This window comes from Gigantopelta aegis, chromosome 8 (assembly GCF_016097555.1).
Source record: "Gigantopelta aegis isolate Gae_Host chromosome 8, Gae_host_genome, whole genome shotgun sequence".
Taxonomy (NCBI): Eukaryota; Metazoa; Mollusca; class Gastropoda; order Neomphalida; family Peltospiridae; genus Gigantopelta; species Gigantopelta aegis.
Window position 1 is genome coordinate 65,762,386 of NC_054706.1, and position 23,381 is coordinate 65,785,766.

Consider the following 23,381-nt stretch of genomic DNA (forward strand, 5'->3'; position numbering starts at 1 on the left):
GCTAATTTGGCTACCGACAGTGCGAGCCATGGATGTTTTCAGTGTGTGTGTGTGTGTGTGTGTGTTTTGGGAAGGGGGTGTTAGGATAGAAATGAGTGATTGCCAATTAACTGTACTTTTAAAAAGTGCTTCACCTATCGTTTATTCATTTAAATGGTACAGTTGATTCTGTCAATGGGCATCTTCTTTGATCGGCCTTGAAGCTTGATTGCTCTGCACGGGAATCCGTTATGCATAAGCGCCTTCCTGATGGATTAGTGGTCCCAGTAGATGTGATAAAATTACCCAACACCAATTTTGAGCAGATGACTGGTCCATTGTTAGGTATTTAGGAAGTGTTTTACCTGTCATAGTGATTAGGTGTGCTTGATATACTGGTACACTAGTTGTTTGCAAGAGGTAGTCGACTGCCATGCTCATACTTGTGATCGTTTTTCTAAAGCACTTTAACAAGGCATAGTGGCAATTGATTTAAGGCACTTCCACACCATCAAATCGCTTACTTTACAGACCAAGGCGTGTCGGGCCGCTATGCCTAACGGCCCTGGGGAAATCCCTGGGTATAATAGGCAAACTTCAAGGGGCCTGTATGCAGTGGGTGGGTTTCAGGCAACCCCTCTTTGTTCAAGCAAATGTTTTTTTCTTTTTTTAATATATTTTCTGGTGGAGAATGACTCAACCCCCGCTATAAACTTTACTCGCTACAGTCTAGACTCCCAGCTAAATAACCTGCACACACACACACACACCTGTTCAGCTACTTCTCATTTCATTTAAATGTTTAATTTTTAACTCTGGCTATGCATTAATGTCAGATATAGGTAGAAATAGTCAATAAAAATTAAATTGTAGGATGCTATTGTATTTGATAGAATAAGGATAATACTGAAGTCTAAGAAAGATGTCATTCCATTGGTTTATCTTAAATACAGTCAGCTAATATCAACCAGTCAGGAACAAGCTTTCAAACGTATAGGTACATGTATGTTATATAAGAGTCTAATAATTTGTTTATGATGAAATAAATAAATTATTACCGGTACTGTAAAATATCTAATTTAAATCCAGTATAGCAGTACACTGTATATACATGCATATTCTTATAATATTTTAATATATTTTAAATAATAGTGTAATCAGTTTTGTCTGTTTTTATACTAGTTATTTGATAACTAACAAAGTATCTAGTCTTTTAACCACTCAAATATTTTATATTTGGATATTTCAGGGGCAATAATCCTGTTGGCGCTGGCTGTCTTGACACCCTTATTCTACTACATTCCAAATGCTGCTCTGGGTGCTGTCATCATATCAGCTGTTGTCCAGATGGTGGACTTCGCGATCGTCAAGTCTCTGTGGAAAACCAACAGTCAGTATTCTCCTTCATATGATCTTAGTTAGCATCAGTTTGTATACTATGTCTCTGACATTGCCAATGTTCTCTGGGGCAAGAAAGTAAAAAAAAATGACAAAGGTAAAATGGTGTGTTCTGTAAACTGAATTAATATTGTGACATGCTTTATTTGTGAATAGATACCTTAGAGCAAAAATAAAAGAAAGACATGTTTTATTTAACGATGCACTCAACACATTTTATTTACAGTTATATGGCATCGGACATATGGTTAAGGACCACACAGATATTGAGAGAGGAAACCTGCTGTCGCTACTTCATGGACTACTCTTTCCAATTAGCAGCAAGGGATCTTTTATATGCACCATCCCATACATACCATGGCCTTTGATATACCAGTTGTGGTTCACTGGCTGGAATGAGAAATAGCCCATTGGGACCACTGACGGGGATCGATCCCACACTGACCGCGCATCGAGCGAATGCTCTACCACTGGACTACGTCCCGCCCCGCCTTAGAGCATGTTCACAACATGTAAATTTCTCAAACAGCCATTGGTATCTGCGGTCCATATCTGCAGTGAAAATAATGTGTCTATAAATTTTACAATTTGAGAATGAACACAAATATCTACAGATCTGAGGTCACGATCTCTCAAAAAACATATCCCACACTGTGGGAGATGGAGAATATTCCATGAGTGTCTTCATCATGGCAGGGGCAGGACGTAGCCCAGTGGTACAGCACTTGTTCGATGCGTGGTCGGGGTGGGATCGATCCCCGTCGGTGGGCCCATTGGGCTATTTCTTGTTCCAGCCAGTGCACCACGACTGGTATATCAATGGCTGTGGTATGTACTACCCTGTCTGTGGGATGGTGCATATAAAAGATCCCTTGCTGCTAATCGAAAAGAGTAGCCCATGAAGTGGCGACAGCAGGTTTCCTCTCTCAATATCTGTGTGGTCCTTAACCATATGTCTAACACCATATAACCGTAAATAAAATGTGTTGAGTGCGTCGTTAAATAAAACATTTCTTTCTTTCTTTCGTCATAGCAGTGTAATGAAAATAATATTTAGTGTTAAAATGACAAGACTTTCATATAGTCAGTTGATGATCCAGCTTGAAAGTAGAAATTATGAGTTTGTTTAAAATAATGACTGCAGATTTAAGAGATCGATTTAAAAGTAGTATTCTGCTCAATGTGAATATTGTTTATTTATAATCTTGAAAAATATTAGGCACTCATTGGTATAAAATTTAATATTTTTCAGAAATGGATCTGGTACCTCATCTGTTTACGTTTGTTACATCACTAGCCATTGGTATTGAGGTAAGACATTCATTTTTCATTTATAAACATAGGCGTACAGGCTCCCATTTTGTAGGAGGACAAGCTGGCTTATGCCCGAATTAAATGAAAATGCCCGAATGTGAAAAACAACATTTATTCATATTAGCATTACGTACTACCAAACAGCTATATAGTGTTGCAAATAAATTACTACGCACTTTTATATGGATTACAACTAATTTTGATGCTAGAATAATGGAAATATATGGTTAAAAAGGTCTCATGGTAAGCACATTTTGCCCGAATATCTTTATGATTTTTGCCCGAATTTGGGGGTTTTCTCCAGCACTAGTGGGGAAGCCATGTGTATTTCTTAAATATATTTAAGTATACTTTATTATCCACCTGCCTGCAAACATTTGTGTTTGTGTGTGTGTTGGAGTTGTTTTGATTTTTTTTTTTATAAAACTGTTTAATAGTTGTTTATGTCAGTGCTTTTTGGTTTCAATGTTTTTCAGTCCAAACTATATTTTATTATTTATTTTGACAGTCGTGGAGCAGGAGAGTGTTATGAGCAATTTTATTGTCTAAAATTGTGGATTAATTATAATGTTTACTGAAATTAAATCGCTGCGAACTCAGATGATTGAAGGGTCAAAGACTGGGTTGTGGAGAAGAGTGGAAGAACATAGGTGAAAGATGAGAGGCATTATCAAAGAGTGAAAATAAAGGATGATCTCAGAATGGAAAAGATTAATGGAGACAGTAGAAATTAAGAATTTGTATGATGTGTTACATTATATGTTGTTTATTTCAGTATGGAATCCTCATTGGAATAGGAGTGTCCTTGCTCATTCTTCTCTATCCAGTAGCCAGGCCACCACTTAAGGTAGTTTATTTTTCGTTTTCATTTCAACTTATTTTTGTGCTTATATCCAATTAATGTTAAAGCATGCTGTCCTGGACACACACCTCAACTATCTGGGCTGTCTGTCCAGTAAATAAGTTGTTAGTTATTAGTAAGAGAGAAGAGAGTGTAGTGGTCTTACACCTACCCATTGAGTCGTTAAAACTTTTTTTTCTTTTTTTTTTTTTTTTTTTTTTTTTTAAATTCAAATTTTTATTCGGAGCTTCAAAACACATATTATTACAGTACATAATGAAATGTTACATTTTCTGTTAAAACACAGTTATTAATACAAGAAAATATGTATTACATGTGAAGTACTCTACTGCCACTTTTTTCCACATATTGCCACTTTTTTCTTATTTTACTAGCTTTTTCCGGGGGGTAAAGATAAAGAGAATACAATTCAATCTGCTTATAACGACGTATGTTAGCTAAACATGAAATATAATTTGGCTGAGTTTTTTTCATTTTACAAATATGTATATAGTATTTTATTAAAAGCAAACAAAGATTGATAATATCAATATTTGGACTATTAATAAAAAGACCAAAAAGAAGTACCTCAGCAGCTGTCCTGGGCACACACCGTAGCTGTCTGGGCTGTCTGTCCAGAACAGTAAATAAGTTGTTATTTATTAGTAAGAGGGAAGAGAGTGTAGTGGTCTTACACCTACCCATTGAGTCATTAAAACTTGTTCTGAATGGAAGCAGGTACCGAGCTGCGAACCCTGTACCTACCCGCCTTATGTCCAGTGGCTTAACCACGACACCACCAAGGCCGGTAACCATACTATGCTTAGTTAATTTATAGAATGAAAGGCGAGAGTAACTATTAGTTATCATCACTGGCTTTGAACATGAGTTGTCTGTCTCCATTCCTTAAAATTATATCACCAGACCATATTGTTTAGAAACACCATTCTTGAATAATAAAAAATAATAAAACATTCTGAACTCACCACTATATCTTTGTAATTTTATATCCCTCGTGAAATTATTTTTGTTAAAGGTTGTAACATACAAAAATTATTTCACATGGTAGTTAAATATTAAATGACACGAAAGGTCAAATAATATCTTATAAATGTTCTAGTATAGCATTATTTATTGAGCTGTTTCAGTAGAAAATCATTTACATGTTTCTGCAGACATTGGTCCGCCCTGGAATCCTGCTTGTACAGCCGCATCAAGGAATGTTGTTCCCAGCAGCAGAGTACATCAGTGAATCAATAGTCCATAAAGCCACCAAAGGTAAAGACTTTTGTGTTCTGTCTAATGCTAGGCTCAGACTGTTAAGTGGCATGACGAAGTTATCCAATTCAGTGGTTGTGTTTTAATTTTTCCCAACTGCCAAATTATGATGGGTGTGCACAGATTAACAGCTAATCAGTCATAGTAGAAATAGATTTATAAGAGCACTCTGACTAGCAACTGGACAGTCGTAGAAGTAATGAGAGCAGAAAGTTGGCCAACTTTGTCATGGTAGTTGGTAGTTTGAGACTAGCATTAGGTAAAAAAAAAGGTGATAATCGTGCATATGTAAACATTACTTGATACTAGGGCCTCCACGAGTCCAAAATATTACTCGAGAGTCAAACTCTACCCGGACTCGAGTACCTGATGCTTACAGTAGATGATGATGAGATTAAGGAAGAAAGTAAAATAGTATTATGCATCTTAATTCCAGCCCTGAACATGGATGCCGTTGTATTGCATTCACAAACCAGTTGTTACGTTCTATATTGTGACGGATGGACGGCCAGATTCAAAAGAGAAACTAGCGCATGATCTTATAATTATTGTGTAACTTATATCGTTGATTATCTACTGCTGAAATGATTGTCCTACATTGTCCATTATATTATAGTTGGTCATTATATTCCACCTTGTACGGGTACTCGAGTCCTGTGAATGGACTTGATTCTTGCTAGACTCAAACCATGTGTGAGTACTTGAGTACTCGTGGAGATACTAAATATACCTTGTTAGCCGTAATTAAAATGTTTCTGATCATCTTGTATGTGTTTCCCAATGTATAACTATTTTCATGATAACCTAATGATTTTTCTGTTTCTGAAATAGGTGGTCGCCCGCGATCTGTGGTACTGGATTTCCAGCACATTGTTAAGATAGATTATAGTGCAGTACAGGTAAGAACAAAACTGAAGCAGTGTATGACAATAATGAGATTTAATAATAACATAGAAACAGATTTTATTTGTTCATTATACAACATTTTTTAATATGCTTGCCTGTAATGGTTGTATTTTTTCACAGATCTTTACACTGTGTTTTTACATAGTTATATCATTTCTTTTAATGTGAATTATATTCATATATTCAAGTCCAGTAGTTTGTTTTTTGTGCTGGGGTGTCATTAAGCATTCATTCATACGTACGTTAGTTCGTTCATTCATTCGTTCATTCATTCATTCATTCTTTTTCTAGTAACTAGACATTTTTCTGGCTAAAAGTAGTTAAAAGATTTTGATTAATCATATTTGGACATTCTATATACAAGGCAACATTATATATAATATTTCAGCTAAATTATCATTAACTCACCTGACATCCTTACTCTTTGTTACTAATAAGGCTGACCTGCCCTGTGGCACTAAGAATCGACCACAGGTATTCAGGTGGCATAATCGGTAATAGTAAATGCTTTTTAACATTGTCAGATATCCTCAGGCACTACGGCTGGTATATCAAATTCTGTGGTATGTGCTATACTGTCTCTGGGATGGTGTATATAAAAGATCCCTTGCTTCTAATGAAAAAATGTAGCGGATTTCATCTCTCAGATTATATGTCGAAATTACCATATATTTGACAACCAACAGCCGATGATTAATAAATAAGTGTGCTCTAGTGGTGTTGTTGAACAAAAAAACAAAAAAACATCCTCAAATAAAAATTCTACCACTGAGCATTTGCCCCATGCATGTCTCCCTCCCCACCTGTTAATGAGAAATAGGAACTGGGATGTAGAGTTAGCCAGCAAATTAAATTAAAGGGTAATAATTGTTGAATGGGCGGAGTCCTGCAGCTGTACATTTTTTTTACAAATTAAAGTTTGTTTGTTTTGTTTAACGAAACTACTAGAGCACAAATATTTATTTAATCATTGGCTGATGGATGTCAAACATTTGGTAATTTTGACATTCCATTAGTAGCAAGGGATTTTTTATATGCACAGTCTCACAGACAGGATAGCACATACCACATGCTTTGATATACCAGTTGTGGTGCACTGGCTGGAACGAGAAATAGCCCAATGGTCCCACCAACGGGGATCGATCCCAAACCGACAGCACATCAGGCGGATGCTTTACAACTGGTTTCTACTCTAGTGTTAAGCTGAAACCAATTCATTGTAAATTACACTTTTTTTTTTTTTCATTTCATGCTTAACCTGACCTCCCCATCATGACACAGTAAACAATTTTAGTTAATCATCGACTTTTGCGATGTTTGGACCAGTCCATTGAAGCACCAGAAAATGAACATACATGTATATAGTGAGGTCAGGATGGTTACGTATTCATACAAACACCCAAAAGTATTCACAAAAGAAAAAATACTCAGTGTTTTCCTCAAATTAAAAATTGTATTACTTTTTCAATCATTCTGTCAGTAAGAATAAATGTTTTGATGTAATTATTTAATAGTAATGCACTTATTTTGTAGAGTTTGAAGCAGCTGTTTGCTGAAATGAAGCGTAAGGGTCAGTGTGTTGTGTTAGTGCATGTACAGGTTTGTATGTTTTACTGTTATCAGTTTTATTGAGATTGTGTATTATTGTCTGTTTTTACGCCATCAGTGACTATTGAAAAAAAGAAAGAAGATTTACAAAATGTTTTAGGGTAAAAAAAACAACAACAAAACTTACATTTGATGCCAAATGATGCCAGACATTAGGTATATATCAGACATATAATATAATCAGACATTAGGTGTACATCAGACATATAATATAACCAGACATTAGGTGTACATCAGACATATAATATAATCAGACATTAGGTGCATATCAGACATATAATATAATCAGACATTAGGTGTATATCAGACATATAATATAATCAGACATTAGGTGTACATCAGACATATAATATAATCAGACATTAGGTGTATATCAGACATATAATATAATCAGACATTAGGTGTATATCAGACATATAGTCTGAGATTAGCATTATCTTTTGTCAGAAACCTAATATCCTGTGATATTGTAAAACATTCCATTCTTTTCTCCATCTGACAGCCTCAGGTGATGTTTGATTTACACCAGGCTGAGATTCCATTCCTCATAATCCGGTCTACAGTGGATGAGGCCTGTGAGGATATCCTGGCACAAGGCAAGTCATCATCAGACAGGAATCCGGGTGGTTTTTGGTTCGGGGGGTGGGTTTGGGGGGTGGGGGGTCTACATGCAACTACTTACTATGCAACTACTTAATTGTAAGTTGTATATTAGTGGTGAATGCACTTAAAAATAAGTTGATTTATTTATTTTTTTGTTATCGTGGAGGGTCCAGACCCCCTCATCTCCCCACTCTGGATCTCTTCCTGCCATCATCATTGAGTTCTTCAGGCCTCTTAGGATTAAGCTCAGTTAATAAAGTGCTTTCCTGAGGTTGAAGGATCGAATCCCCTTGGCGAACTTTAAAACAAAACAAAAATTCCTCATCCCAACCAATGTTACGCAGTTGGTTTATGAAAGGCTGTGGTATGTGCTGTCATGTCTGTGGGAAAGTGCAAGTACGGTTTTTTATTAATTCTAAAATTATGAAATTTTTCATTTGTTAAAGTGTCAGTATGTGTTGGTGGTCTGGGTTCTGTATCTTTCCAACACATAAGGCTCATAAAAGAGTCATATTTGACTTGATTGTTCCTTTAAGCAATGTGCTCCAGTGGCATCATTTAAACAAATAAACTGTAACTTTTGAAAATTTATATTATGATATAAAATGATATTAAATGTTAATTTGTAAAATTATTGCCATAATTAGAAGAGGGGCAGAACAATTTGAAAAAAGTGCCATTTTTAGGTTAGAATTGTCCTTTTGTCTAGGTTAGGAAGACCCTATATTACTGGGCCCCTGGGGTTTTTTGGGGGGAGGGTTTCTTTTCTTTTTACTGCCCATGGTATGTACTATTCTGTCTGTGAAATGATCATATAAAAAAGATCCCTTGCTGCTAAATAAAAAGAGTAGCCCATGGAAGTGGCAGCACCATGTATTCTCTCTCATTATCTGTGATCCTCAACCATATATCTGATGTCATATAACCATAAATAAAAATGTGTTGTATGTGTCATTAAATAAAACATTTCCTCCTTGTTTTAAGGGGGCGAGACGTAGCCCAGTGGTAAAGCATTCGCTTGATGCGCGGTTGGTTTGGGATCAATCCCCATCAGTGGGCCCATTGGGCTGTTTCTCACTCCAGCCAGTGCACCACGACTGGTACATCAAAGGCTATGGTATGTGCTATCCTGTCTATGGGATGGTGCATATAAAAGATCCCTTGCTGCAAATTGAAAAGAGTAGCCTATGAAGTGCCGACAGTGGGTTTCCTCCCTCGATATCTGTTTGGTTCTTAACCATATGTCCGACACCGCATAACCGTAAATAAAATGTGTTGAGTGCATTGTTAAATAAACCATTTCCTTCCTTCTTCAAGTTATTTTAGCCATGACTTTAATTTCTTTATTTCCTTCACAGCTGATGGTCATGAGATGATACTGCCACAAGATATAAGTGATGAGGAACATCCAGCTTTGGCTTGAGGTTGAAGATCTGTTGACCATCAACCAAAAGATCAACCATCAACCAGGATATTGTGTTAATTGACCTGTACAGTGCAGGAACAGGAACAAAATACTTGTTTTGAACTGAATAATAGTACATGATACCAAATATGCAGCATCATTACATTATGGTTTGGAATTATAAAATGATGATTAAAAAAAGAAAACAGCAGAATTGGCACAACAGAACATAATGGTTTTGAATTTAAGAATTTGCAGATGGTAAGAAAAGAAAACTGATGAATAACAACAGAATATAATGGTTTTAAATCAAAGCATTTGCCGATGGTAAGAAAAGAAAACTGCTGAATAACAATAGAACATAATGGTTTTTAATTTAATCGTTTGCAAATTTAAAAAAAATCAAAAACAAGGAAACAGCAGATTTCAGCAGAATTGGCACAACAGAACATCATGGTTTTGAATTTAATGATTTTAAAATTAACAACAAAACAAAAATAAAATACACACAAAAACAACATTAGCAAATTATGGTTTCAATTTAATTGTAGAGCATGACACAAAAAATGGCATATTAAAAAACAATAGTTTTTAATTGATTAATAGTATAACATACCAGAATTAGAACACCAAAATTATAAACTGAAATACATGTATGGTGTCTGGCTGCAGTGTTAACAATGTACTGTTAGACATGTATATTACACACAAACTATAAAGATGTCTTATTAAATTTATGTTACTTAACGCACAAAAAAGTGTTATTAATACAATATTTAATCTTCTAAATATGAATTAATATAAAAACAGTCCATTCAGATTTGTTTCTGTCAAAAGCACATGTATAGTATAATGTATAAGAATGCAATGAAAATTAAAAACTGTAGAAATGTTTTTTTAGCAAATGATATGGCTCCATATTCCAGAATGTCACTTACCATTTTGATGATAGTCTGCTGAGCAAAGTAGATTTATTACTACCATCTACTTAAAAGTTGTTTTCTTTTTTATTAACTATGTGTTTATTTTTTGTATATATTTTGGAATAATTTGTATATTACTACCCAGTATTTAGATGGGTTTTTTCTTATAGTGCTAAATATTAACACAATCAGTGTATTTTTATTTTTATTCTTTTTGTTTAATTTAATTGTTTCCAAACACCGAATAATTTATATTTTCAAAGCTTTATAGGTAAATGTTTCAAAGAATAGACACATTTCATATTTGTGTCATGTGTTTTGTTATGTTCAATTTTATATTTGTATACTAATGTTAATTTACTTATATTTTACTATTATGTTTGTTAGTCCCATTTTCATCAAATTATGGTTTTGCTTTTTATGCATTCGTTTAATTTTTATTGTCTTGCCTTTGCGAAGTAAAAGGGTGAGTTGTTGGGTATTACTTTTCCGATGGCTGCAGCAATGGTGTCAACTTTTACAATTAGATCAACATTAAAGTTTTGTGCTTAGCTCCATTTTTTAAAGACTATAAGTTCTAGATCAATGAAACTTGGTTTATAGTTGCACCTATAAATATTCATCACAATGTATGCAAAAAAAGAAACAACATTAATTAAAATTTAAATTTGTTAACTTGCATCCATAGATGGTTATTTCAATGCTAAAAGTTATAATATTAATAGTAATATTAATGAATAAATATTAATATTAATATCAATATTATAGTTTAAGCATTGAGATAACTATCTATGGATGCAACAGTCGGGTGCATCGAATATGTTTATGGTAGTAGGCGAGACATTTAACTCCATGGAGTTCTTGTTTAATATCAATTATTTTGAATTAATATGGATCAGGGCTTCCATAATTTGGCACAATTCATATTCAGGTGATTGTGATATGAAATTTATATACAGTTATATATTTATAGACCTATGCTAATATTGGTATATTTTTATATTATTTTTGTTTCATAATAATTGTAATAAAATCTTCATCCAGACATTAATTTACAAGAATTGCTGTTTAAATGTAGATGTTACATAATAACCACATGTCACCACCATAATATATTGTACATGTCAACTGTACCCACTGATCAAACATCGAACTCATCTGGCTTTTATGTCAATTTTTGGAAAATGCCGTAGCTAGTGGGGTCAAGGTGGGGCAGTATAGCCCCCAGAAAAAAATTCGGAAAAAATTATAAAAACTTAAAGAAAATTCTCTTCTTAAGCGTTTAAGGTGTTTTAGACTATTAACTACTCAGTTGCGCCCCCCCCCCCCCCCCCAAAAGCTACGACCCTGATTTGTAAACATTAATGAATCCTGAACCTAATTTGAGCCAGTCATTTGATGTATTGGTGCAATAATTATTTGATATTTTTACCAGTACATTTTCTTCAAGAAGGGGGCGGGACGTAGCCCAGTGGTAAAGCGCTCGCTTTATGCGAAGTCAGTCTGGGATCGATCCCAGTCGGTGGGCCCATTGAGTTATTTCTCGCTCCAGCCAGTGCACCACAACTGGTATATCAAAGGCCATGGTATGTGCTATCCTGTCTGTGGTTTGGTGCATAAAAAGATGTACATGTACTTATTCGGTGGACTAGAGAAAAATTACACCTATTTCTTTCACTGTTAATGATCAGTTTATTAACATTGAAATGGAATTATTGGTTTTAACTAGAATTATGTGCTCTGAAATTCTAGGATTTAAGTAATCAGAGCTTGTAGATTACTTGTCCCTACTATTGGCAACCATACTGTAGACTGCCATGCTTCTGAACTAGTCAGTGTTGAAACAATCTAGAAATGTATTTTGTACTGGTATGTGTGTAATAGGTCTACACAATACAAAGTACCGGTTATGTCAAAAATTATTATATTCTGTTACGTTTACATGAATGATTAAAACCTTGAATTTGATTGATATATCTTTTAAAAATATTTGTCTGTCTCTGTCAGTGTTTGCCTGTCTCTATCTATAAAGATAAATGTTTAATATTGGAGAATAATGGTTAAAACATAAAAATTATTTTTTATTTTTTGCAATATTAAAAAAAAAATTCAAAACATTTGCCTTAATGGTATATACCATTTCTACAGTAGTCATTATCATCAGAAAGCATAACTAGTTTAGCTTTATTACAGTGTTTATATACCGATGGAAAGAAATAAGGGAACACATTGAATTGTAGACCAAATGTAACGTGGGATTGAATGCCTGTATGTTCCCAGTCAAATTCTGACAATATCAATTGATTTTTGATGCAGTCATTATTTCTTGTTGCTATCTGTGTGATCCTTTATTTTTTTCCATCAGTATATATTTGTGTTCATACATGTATGAGCTATAGAACTACTAGAACTCTGTACGGGGACACAAACAAACATGGTAATGAACATGTGAGATTTGCATATCCTACATTAACTTGTGATTTAATAAACAGCTTAATAAAATGCATTTTATCCTCAAGTGGCAAACATTTAGTTTTTTGGGTAGATGTTGAAACGAATATGTTTGGAATCATGTATATGTCCATGTTCTGAATGGACAATTTGTTGTTTATGAACTGTTACTCTTGTTGAAGATAAATTCAGTGTTCAATATAAACATTCTTACTCAATAATATTTCCGAAGAGCAAGTCTCATTACAGTAAATTGCTTTACATGCATGCCAGGCCATGTGTTATTACATTTTATAACTTGTAACTTAATTTGGGAAGCATCTAAACATTTCACAATTGACATGATCCTCTTTAAGTTTGCAGGTTGTTGTTTACTTTCAATAATTGTGTATTTATTTAATGTTCTTTATGGTATTTCTTTGTTGCAGATTATTCAAATTGTTATTCATCTTTTTAAAAATGTTTGCTGTTGTTGGGTTTGTATTCAGTAACAAAGGGTATCATGGCTTTATTAATTGTTTGCTGTTGTTGGGTTTGTATTCAGTAACAAAGGGTATCATGGCTTTATTAATTGTTTGCTGTTGTTGGGTTTGTATTCAGTAACAAAGGGTATCATGGCTTTATTAATTGTTTTGGGCATTTTATTTGTAAGAATTGCTTGTTTTGATTATAAATCTTTTAAATCCTTTTGTTAATTGCTTAAGTAGGAAAGCTCCGGGTTTTAAGTTGTCCTAGTTCATGTATACTAGTTTATATCATTAAATTAATTTTAATATATATGGTTACAAGAACTAATCAAAAAAAGAAGAGGTTTTGTTCAAGTTTGGTGGCTTAAAAATATGTCTGTGATACACTGGTATATATATCTCACGATGTAATAAATAGCTTTTCCTATATCAATATGGATTTATTCAACATAGCTATTAATATATTACATAAATTAATCAAATGTTATTATCTTATGTCTAATTGATCAAGCTGTGTATATTTATGCATTTTACTTATTTTTGTTAAAATACAGTAAAAAGGCAATAAAAACACAGCAAATTAATTGTTGTTTATTCTTTATGTACCTACTTTCTTCATTATACAGTTGTTTTCCCCATCAGTGAAAAAGTAAACTTTGACCACTGTTCGGAAGTCGGTTGCCTCTATAAAGATAAAAGAATTGTAATATATACTCAACAAAAATAATTAAAGGCCAGTAAATATTTGGTAATTCTTTGGAAGTGCCATATTATGTTATCAAGTTTTGATCACAGGTGATTTCTAAAAAAAAATTCAGTAAAAACTGACCCATGATATATGCAAAAATCTTGCACAAAGTGTTTTTTTCTTCATGCATTTATGAAAACTAGTGTAATGTCCATTAATATATTAGAATGATACTTGTTTATTTACTCACCCTAAATTGTTATTTAAATCATTATATTATAAGAACATAGCATCACATTGACACCTTGCAATGGAAGAAGCTGGGTTTCTTTAAGCAGTATTTTTTAAATGCTGTAAATATCAACTGGCCCTTAACTTAGTTTGTTGAGTATACATACAGAAGTGACCACATTCTAAAATGTACATGGTGTAGTGACTCAGTGTTATTGGTGTGGGGGGCAGGATCAATTTTTATTTTTTATTTTAACAGTCAACACATTTTATGTACGGTTATATTGCGTCGGACATATGGTTAAGGACCACCCAGATATTGAGAGAGGAAACCCGCTGTTGCCACTTCATCGGCGACTCATTTCGATTAGCAGCAAGGGATCTTTTATATGCACCATCCAACAGACAGGATAGCACATACCATGACCTTTGATATATACCAGTCGTGGTGCACTGGATGGAACGAGAAATAGCCCAATGGGCCCACCAACGGGGATCGATCTGGGACCGACCGTGGCAGGATCAAGTTCAGCTAGAAGAGCACTTGAGGTGCTTGGGTCAAAGGATCGAATCCCCTTGGACTCATTCTCTGATGGGAGTTTCTTCCTATCCAGTGCCCCATGACTAATATATCAAAGGTTGTGCTATGTGCTGTCCTGTCTGTGGGGTAAGTTAGTTTGTTTTGTTTAATCAGACCACTAGAGCATGCACATTGATTTATTAATATAAACTTTTGTTTTTTAAATGTTAAGTACATCACACAAAAAACAACAAAATATGTAAAAACTTTCTTCATTATTTATTAATAAATTTCACACCACTCGTAAAAATCTGGTGACAGAATAGATGTAACAATGATTTTAAGAGAAAACAATTCTGTACTGATAAACATTAATTAAGCTTGTGTCCTTCAGCTGTGCACAAACAATTTAGCTTACTAGACTTGAATTACTGACATCTAAAGCCTAGATCACAGATGACACGACTCAACTAGACGGTTGCGTCACATCGTGAGCCACGACCTTTGTCTGCAATCGAACATGTTCAGTCATGTCAAATGCCGTTAGGCAGTCACAGGCAACTGGTTTTCGATACATACACAAATGTACTACACGACATTACTCGACTAGACTATTGAGTTGTGTCGCGTTGTATAATGTGATTTAGGTTTTATCTAAACACCCTCATTCACTCACATCCATCACATCATTCATCCTGTTTTATTAACAACATGAGTGTTGTTTGTCTAATAGCACAGTAAAATGTGAAATAAATACATTTAACAATCTTAAATAAATACTTTACTCTGCAAAATAAAGTAAGTAGAAATTTTAAAATCTTGCATCTCGTATTCACTGCCTTTAAAACATTCAAATCTATATCTGTGCTTGTAGTAATGAGTGGCACATGATGTTAAAGTGACGGACTCTAGTTTTTAAACATCAGTGTATTTTTTCACTATTAAAGCCATAATTGAAATAAATAATTACTTTTATTGTTTAGGTTATCCATTTTCGTATAACTGTTTCTAATACCACAAAATAAATTTTTCATAATTCTTAAAATGCACATACTTCTGAAAAGTAATGGTTATGTAGATGAGGTCCAGTCTATTTTTACATGCATGTAGTAGTTTTTTTTAACTCTTTCGTTCTGTATCATCAAAGCCTCATTATTATGAATTTAACTTGTTTAATATCTTTAAAGCAAACTTTCTTTCATCAGTTTTTAAATTTACATGTAGTATCATATTCAGATTATTTTGTTTAACATTAAACAATCTTTAATTTAATACCATTACATAAACCTTGCATGTTTTAATATCAGTAACATCCATTCACATTGCTATTTATAAGTATAAAAAAACAAAACATTTTGCATTAAAAACTATTTATAAATTTTCTCACTTCAACATTTGGTATTAAAATATGATAATATAAATTTGTTTCTCATCTCACTCTCGTTATCAGTTAAATATTGTTCTCAGTCTCACTACGAACAACACAACATACCACTGTTATCTCACACTGAACACTATGAACATAGTCATTATCAACCTAACATTTAATGTCATCAACATATTATTATCCTTATATTTTCCAATTCTCAAATGACCTCATTGATGTTATGTTGACTATATATATATATATATATATGGAGAGAGAGAGAGACAGACAGAGAGAGAGAGACAGAGACAGAGAGAGACACAGACAGACAGAGAGAGACACAGACAGACAGAGCGAGTAAGAGAGAGAAAGTAAATTCATATAATAAATGTTATAGAATTTAGCCAATTGACCAATCCCAAAACTGTTTATTTTTGGACAGAATCAACACCACTATTCTGAATCCCACATTCAAAACCCAATATATCTCCATTCTGCATGTCACATTCAGTGCCATCAATTTATCAATATTTTCAATTTTACATTCAATATCAACAACATCACTATTCTGAATTTCACATTCAATATCATCAACATCACTATTCTGAATTTCACATTCAATAATATCAATATATCACTATTCACAGTCACACTGGATGTCAGCAACCTTACTATTCTAAATCTTACATTCAATACCAACAACATGACATTGTTCTTGATCATAAATCAATATGCTAACATTCACTACTGGTATTCTGAATCTCACAGTGAAACTCAGCAACATCACTATCTGAATTTCACATTCAGTATTATAAACATATCAAAATTCTGAATCTCACATTAAAATACCATCAACATATTTTCTCAATCATACATTCAACATTAATATCAGTAATTTCTAAATCTCACATTAAATTTCATCAACATATTCACGGTCTCACAATTAACTTTTATTTCAATAAAAATACAGTAATTATTTTCCTGATTTTAGATTAGAAAAAGTAGAAAAACACAAAAAATAACTGTTTAAGTACATCAAAATAGTTTTCACAGTGTGATCAAACACCTGGTTGGATCAACACACGTGTTCTTGTTATCGTGGTTCACACAATACAACATTTCTCGGGGGTTCTCTTTTAAGTTACCAGGTATATCTTTATAGTATACCTGACATATGCAACATATATATATATATATATATATATATATATATATATATATATATATATATATATATATATATATGCATTCTGTTTATACAGTAAATACACATTTACAGAGCAAGTACAATTTTGTATATTTTTTAGTCAACAATAGCAAATCTTGTAAAACAACCGTCTACAGACAGAATGCATTGTGGCACATTCCTTCAGCATATAAATATATACACTTTAACCTGAATGCAGATCCCTTGTCTTTATAGATACATTTAACCATAATTTAGTCAACATACACATGTAGTTTCCTCATCTTTAACAAAAATTTTTCCAATTTATTTAAGCTAGGTGTACAAAAAGTCAAAATTACAGAAAGAAACAGTAAGTATTTAAAATCACACTTATTGTGTGTAGAACTGGAAAATTAATGATAATATGCACAGTATACATTTTAAAATTATCTAAATATTAAAATAAATAAAATATATCTATGTAATATGATATTACTGAATATCTGTTGTCATATTCATTAGCATTAAAAGTAGAATGCTAGAAAGTTAAATTATCATATACAATTAAAAATTATATTTCATTTATTTATAACCTAACATAAAATATAATAATATAAATAAAATATTCACATGTAATTTAAATAATAATAATAATAATAATAATATATCCTTTTCTAATTTTATTAATTTATAACCTAATATTAAAATAAATAAAATATATCTATGATATCAGTTAATATCTGTTGCCATCCTTTTAAGAATAAAAGTTGAATGTGCTAGCAGATTTACTTCAAGGGAAAACTAGTACATGTATTCACAACCACAATATAATCACAAGGAGGTGAGATCAACTCTGCAGCAGCTGAAAGCTCATGGAGAAAAAATATAATACTACCCCCTCCCCCCTCAATAAAAAAATTCCAAAAACAAAACCCAAACCAATCCCAAAAACAAGAAAAAAATCATATAGCATTTTTTCCACTTGAAAGCAAGAGACCTCCCCCCACCCCACCTCCCCCAATAAAAACAATAAATAATTTTTAAAACTCCCGAAAAACAAAATCCAAACCAGTCCCAAAAACTGAAGACCCCCCCTTCCAATCAAATCATATGGAAATGTTTTCCACTTGAAAGCAAGGAAAAATTGAAATATACTTCAAATTGACCATTTAAATTTTTAAATACACTACAAAATGGTCCTTCCCTGCATAAATTGAAATATACAAATACTGCAAAATTAATTAGCCATTTATTGACAAAAAAACCCCAAATATATTTCTAAATAAACCCCATATTGACAAGTATCAATAGAAGACAAAAATACAGAAACAGTTTGAATTTACATGATTTCAAAGTAAAAATGTAACAATTTTAAACACCAGCACTTCCGTTTTACTTCAAAGTAGTGATAAAAAGGTTAGCAACGTTACTTCAACTGAAATACCGGTAGTAAAATGAATCTGAGCTTAATTGCCTTTACATCACATTCATGAGCACAGGGTTATGTATTTATACGGTTATCACAGCAGGTCTATACTAAGTATCATTAAAAGGATACAAACAAATAGAAAATGGAGTACGAGAGTATTGTTTTTTGTGTCTAATGACAATTCAAAAATAAAGTTAAGTTTGAAAATGTAATACTTTCAGAGTATTCAGAAAGTGTTTTTAAGGTTATATTAATATTATAATAAGTACAAAAAGTACTATATGAAGAAATAGGAAGAATTGTTTCAATAAAAAAACTGGCATATCTTGCACATACATAGCAAACAGAACAAAGTACAACAAACACTATAAAAGATGACACAAGCTCAAGGTCTATTTTTGTCAACACATTTCCTGTTATTCACAATATTAACACCAGTAAAACCACTACTACACATTCTGTTAATATCAGTAATAAAAACAAAACACTTCACCCTACTACAGCAACTGTCTCTTACTTGAGATTCACCTCCTACAACCCAGTCCTGACTCTTGTGAAGGTTGCCTATCATTTTGCGGTTCAGTCTGTAAGCATGCGTTCAGTAGTGACTTCTGACATTATTAGGAGGGATGGCAATCATGGCATGTGTATATTCAGAAGGTCCCCTACTTGAAAGGTCCTAACCCCAACCCCAATCCTGGAGGTACACCATGTTGCAATAACGTGTACACAAAACACAAAGAATACCAATTGAACAACAGCCATGAAATGACTTAACATTTATGATGAACATTCTAGACAGTTTCAGAGTTGCAGACATTTGAAGTAGCAGACCTTCAAACTAGTGGGATGTCTTCAGCAGGAGGTATAAAGGAAAACACTGTCCATACTGGGTGGTTTTTTGTTTTTGTTTTTTCATTTTCTTCTTTGTTCTTTGATGGAACTCTAGTGTAACTTAGAACAAATATGGACATGTCAAAGAGTAACCAGTGCTAACTAAGTGACAACAGTTTAGCAGGTGCATGTGCAGGGGGAGCGTTTTGGTTGGTGGAACCTTCACTCCACCCTACTCGAGCAAATTTTCTCTTTTTTTTCAATAAATGATTTGGAGGTGCATGATTTGACCCCCTCTATAAAGTTCGCTCACCAGTCTAGACCCCTCCCTTCACTCCTGCATAAAATTTCTGCACACATGCCTGTTTGGATGGTCTACACATATCAAAATGCACCAAATAAAAACTCACCATACCACCAATGCATGGAGCTCAAGTAGTAGAACTGGCAATGTAACCAAAAGTATGAGTTATTGTATCTACATAAATTAGGACACATCACAGTCTATGGTAAATATAATTGTTCTGCTGTTCAAAACTGCTTGGTTGCTAAAGAATGCATCAGAATAAACAGCTTTTTCTTTGAACGGCTATTTCCAGTTCGTCTAGCCCAGTACTTAACTGCACCGTATTCTCTGTCAGAAGATATTTTTATATTGCACTGCTGGTCATCTCTCACTGGTATTTATCCGGTTAATCTCTATCAAAACGTATCTGTTATACTGCACACTTTTTGTGTTCTCAGAGATATAATGTGTACTGCTGTGCTTCTTCAGTCATATTTAATATATTTTATAGTACACACTTTTTGAGTTTCACAACAATAGTTTCATAGCTGGTTATCTATCAGTGGGTATCTCTTGTAGTGTACACTTTGGGGTTTCTCAATAATATTTAGCCGAATATCTCTCAGTATATAACTTTTATATTGCACATTGCTGATGGTCTTTTAGTGGTATTTAATTGTTCAGATGTCTATCATGAGAACAATGTCACTCTGAACTCTTTTCATAAGAATGTGCCTTTATACATCAATCTCTTGTCTTATCGTAACGTTTATCAGAACCTCTGCTGATTTGGTATTCTTAGTCTGAATTGTATTCTGATATAGCAATCTGTTTTGATATGACAATTTTTCAGTTTTCATCAGAATGTCTTGATATAGTAATTTCTTGTTTCCTTACCACAACACGTCTTGATATACCAATACTTTGGTCGAAACTCTAACCTCGTGACTAGGACACTTCGTCATAGAGCATTCTCTAGGTCTGACCTCCCTTTTTTGTTGACAATATCATGCAATGAGGTATGATTTTATTAAGTCCTTTACCATCAGAATGTATCTCTGAGTGGAATCTTTTAAACTGATTTCTTGTCGTCAAGTCCCTTACCATTAGAATGCATCTCTGAGTGGAATCTTTTAGACTGGTTTCTTGTCATCAAGTCCCTTACCATCAGAATCTTATATTATGTTAATCAGATAATTTATTTCCAGAAAGCATCTTTGAATGAAAATATGCACATGGGGTCTTTCTTTATCAGAAAATACCTTTATTACCTCAATATTAAATTATGATCAATCTCTCTTCATTCTTATGGTAAAATGTCAGTTGATCAAAAGAGTTTTGAAGTAGTATTCTGCGTATCTATAATGGTAAACATTTCTGATGGGTATCTGCTAGTTTAATATCATTGTAACAAATGCATCTTATCAGAATACATCTCTGCATAATATTCTGGATGTCCAATATATTTTTATCAAAATGTATATTATATATAAAAAACCCATCTCTATATTGCATCTTGCTTGACAAATCAGAAAACCATCTTTAGATAATATCATGGTAAGCAAGATTGCATTCGATTTATTAGGGCACTGTGCAAAATGCTCTTACTAATACATTTGTATTTCTGTTTGTTTTTCAAGCATTTTAGCACAATGTCATCCATAACAGATTTGTGTAGTTGAGTATCCTGTCAGTGGAATTACAGTCACATTGTATTGAAGACCACTGTCCATTGAAACAACTGGCATTATTTCCCCATCTTCATAAATCATCACACTGACTTTCATATTTATGAACAGTCCAACATCTGTAAAGGCCACATTGTTCAGATCTCCTTGGATCTACCCTGGACCAAGCCACTGGCTATACCAGAGGCAGGGTCCAGGGGGGATATGCCTGAACCTTGAATGAAAAAACCCCCAACTGTTTTGAGTTGGATCTTCTTGGTTGTTTAAAGACACAAAACTCAATTGCAAATAGTCATTAGTGTCTTCATCACTGGGTTTCAATCATTGGTTATAACTGCACAAGATAACATTGTCTGTTTAATGTGGACCAAGATATCTTTATGATATAAAATTCCCTAGACCCAGGTCTAGACATTAGAGTAAAAAACTGTATCTGAGAATACAGAATCACAGGTTTCCTGAAACTGTTGTTGAGACCTATGACTCTGTTTCATTTCTCGTTGCCTCTGTTCTAGGTGTCGGTGTTCGATGTGTCTTCCGTTTGGATTTCTTTACTGTTTCACTGAAGTTAAAGGGCTGCAGGCAATAAACCTATAAACAATAAACATATAAAATACATAAGATATGTGTTAAGTATTTGTTTTAAATATTTTATATTAATATTTAATTATTGTTTAAATAATAGTTCCCAAACATGACAGTTATTAACAGTGTGTTCAAGGGAAGACAATTCTGAATACTTCAGAAACATTATCAATCCAGTCTGAATGTACACTATTTAGTAACTTGAATCAAAAAGAAGACTGTATCAAAATATTAAATTTATCTATTAAAACAGTATCAATAGTTGAAATATCAGTACATATATGTTAATAATGTATTAAGGATTAACAAATGCTTCTATTAAAACAGTATCAATAGTTGAAATATCAGTACATATATGTTAACAATGTATTAAGGATTAACAAATGCTTCTATTAATGAAGGGTGGGTGGGACACAGCCCACTGGTAAAGTGCTCGCCTGACAGGCGGTCAGTCTAGGATCGATCCCCATCAGTCAGCCCATTGAACTACATGTATTTCTCATTCTAACCAGTGCACCACAACTGGTATATCAAGTATGTGCTATCCTGTCTTTGGGATGGTGCATATAAAAGATCCCTTACTACTAATAAAAAATGTAACGTTTTTCTCTCCAAGACTATGTCAGAATTATCAAATGTTTGACATTCAGTAGCCAATGATTAATAAAACAATGTTCTCTACTGGTGTCGTTAAACATTAACTGTGAATGAAATAATGAAAGAAACAAATCATTTCACATCCACTGAGAGAATGAGCAACCAAAATTAGCATACTTATTTTTTTTTTTTTTTTTTTTTTTTTTTGGGGGGGGGGGGGGATTTTTTTTTTTTATGTATCAGTCTGAACTGACAAGTTTGGTCTTCATTGACTGATGCATGTACAATAATGAGCACTAAGGAACCACAAAATCCATGAGTTCTTTTATTTCTTTATTTGTTCTTTCTGGGTGTTTTTTTTATCAATATATTACTTCAATCATTAACTTGTTCATTCATCTATCTATCTCTCAGTTCATCTATTCACTGAGTAAGTTATTTTTCAAGATTTGTTTCTACCAAATCTGAATGACACCACCATTATCCATTATCAAAACCGCATCTCTGCACAATGCAGAGTTGAATAGATATTTGAGAAAATAGTGGCCGATCCCATGAATATTTGTCTATATTGCTTCATCTATAGGACAGACACTCCCGAGGAAATCCTTTTCTGGACAATACATCCTTCCTGTATCACTCAAAGAAGACAGCCACTCTCAGACTAGTTTACTAAATCAAAAATAGCACAGGATAGAGCTCATTGGAATAAATATAGCTGTGATAACATGCACTCATGAATCACTTTCAAAACAGTGATGATATCAGGTGTTTGCAAAAGGGGAGCATATCCTGCTCCACTGGTGGCACCTTTCA

The 23,381-nt window shown here is 33.4% G+C and overlaps 2 protein-coding genes across 5 annotated transcripts in view; one reads left to right on the forward strand and one right to left on the reverse strand.

Annotated features, from left to right (window-relative positions):
* The window catches only part of LOC121378416 (sodium-independent sulfate anion transporter-like), a 43,617-nt gene extending 29,860 nt beyond the window's left edge, over window positions 1-13,757 (forward strand). The window contains exons 14-21 of the mRNA XM_041506580.1: window positions 1,229-1,369; window positions 2,630-2,688; window positions 3,467-3,538; window positions 4,708-4,810; window positions 5,642-5,709; window positions 7,250-7,315; window positions 7,827-7,920; window positions 9,286-13,757. Of these exons, the coding sequence (XP_041362514.1) occupies window positions 1,229-1,369; window positions 2,630-2,688; window positions 3,467-3,538; window positions 4,708-4,810; window positions 5,642-5,709; window positions 7,250-7,315; window positions 7,827-7,920; window positions 9,286-9,350 (668 nt within the window). The 3' untranslated portion in view covers window positions 9,351-13,757. The remainder of the gene's footprint in view (window positions 1-1,228; window positions 1,370-2,629; window positions 2,689-3,466; window positions 3,539-4,707; window positions 4,811-5,641; window positions 5,710-7,249; window positions 7,316-7,826; window positions 7,921-9,285) is intronic.
* Window positions 13,758-14,876: 1,119 nt separating this feature from the next.
* The window catches only part of LOC121378274 (calcium-activated potassium channel slowpoke-like), a 137,838-nt gene continuing 129,333 nt past the window's right edge, over window positions 14,877-23,381 (reverse strand). For 3 of the 4 annotated variants that reach the window (XM_041506359.1, XM_041506357.1, XM_041506356.1), the window contains one exon: window positions 14,877-21,974. In XM_041506359.1, the coding sequence (XP_041362293.1) occupies window positions 21,861-21,974 (114 nt within the window). In that variant the 3' untranslated portion in view covers window positions 14,877-21,860. The remainder of the gene's footprint in view (window positions 21,975-23,381) is intronic. The other variant, XM_041506358.1, reaches the window with a different exon arrangement.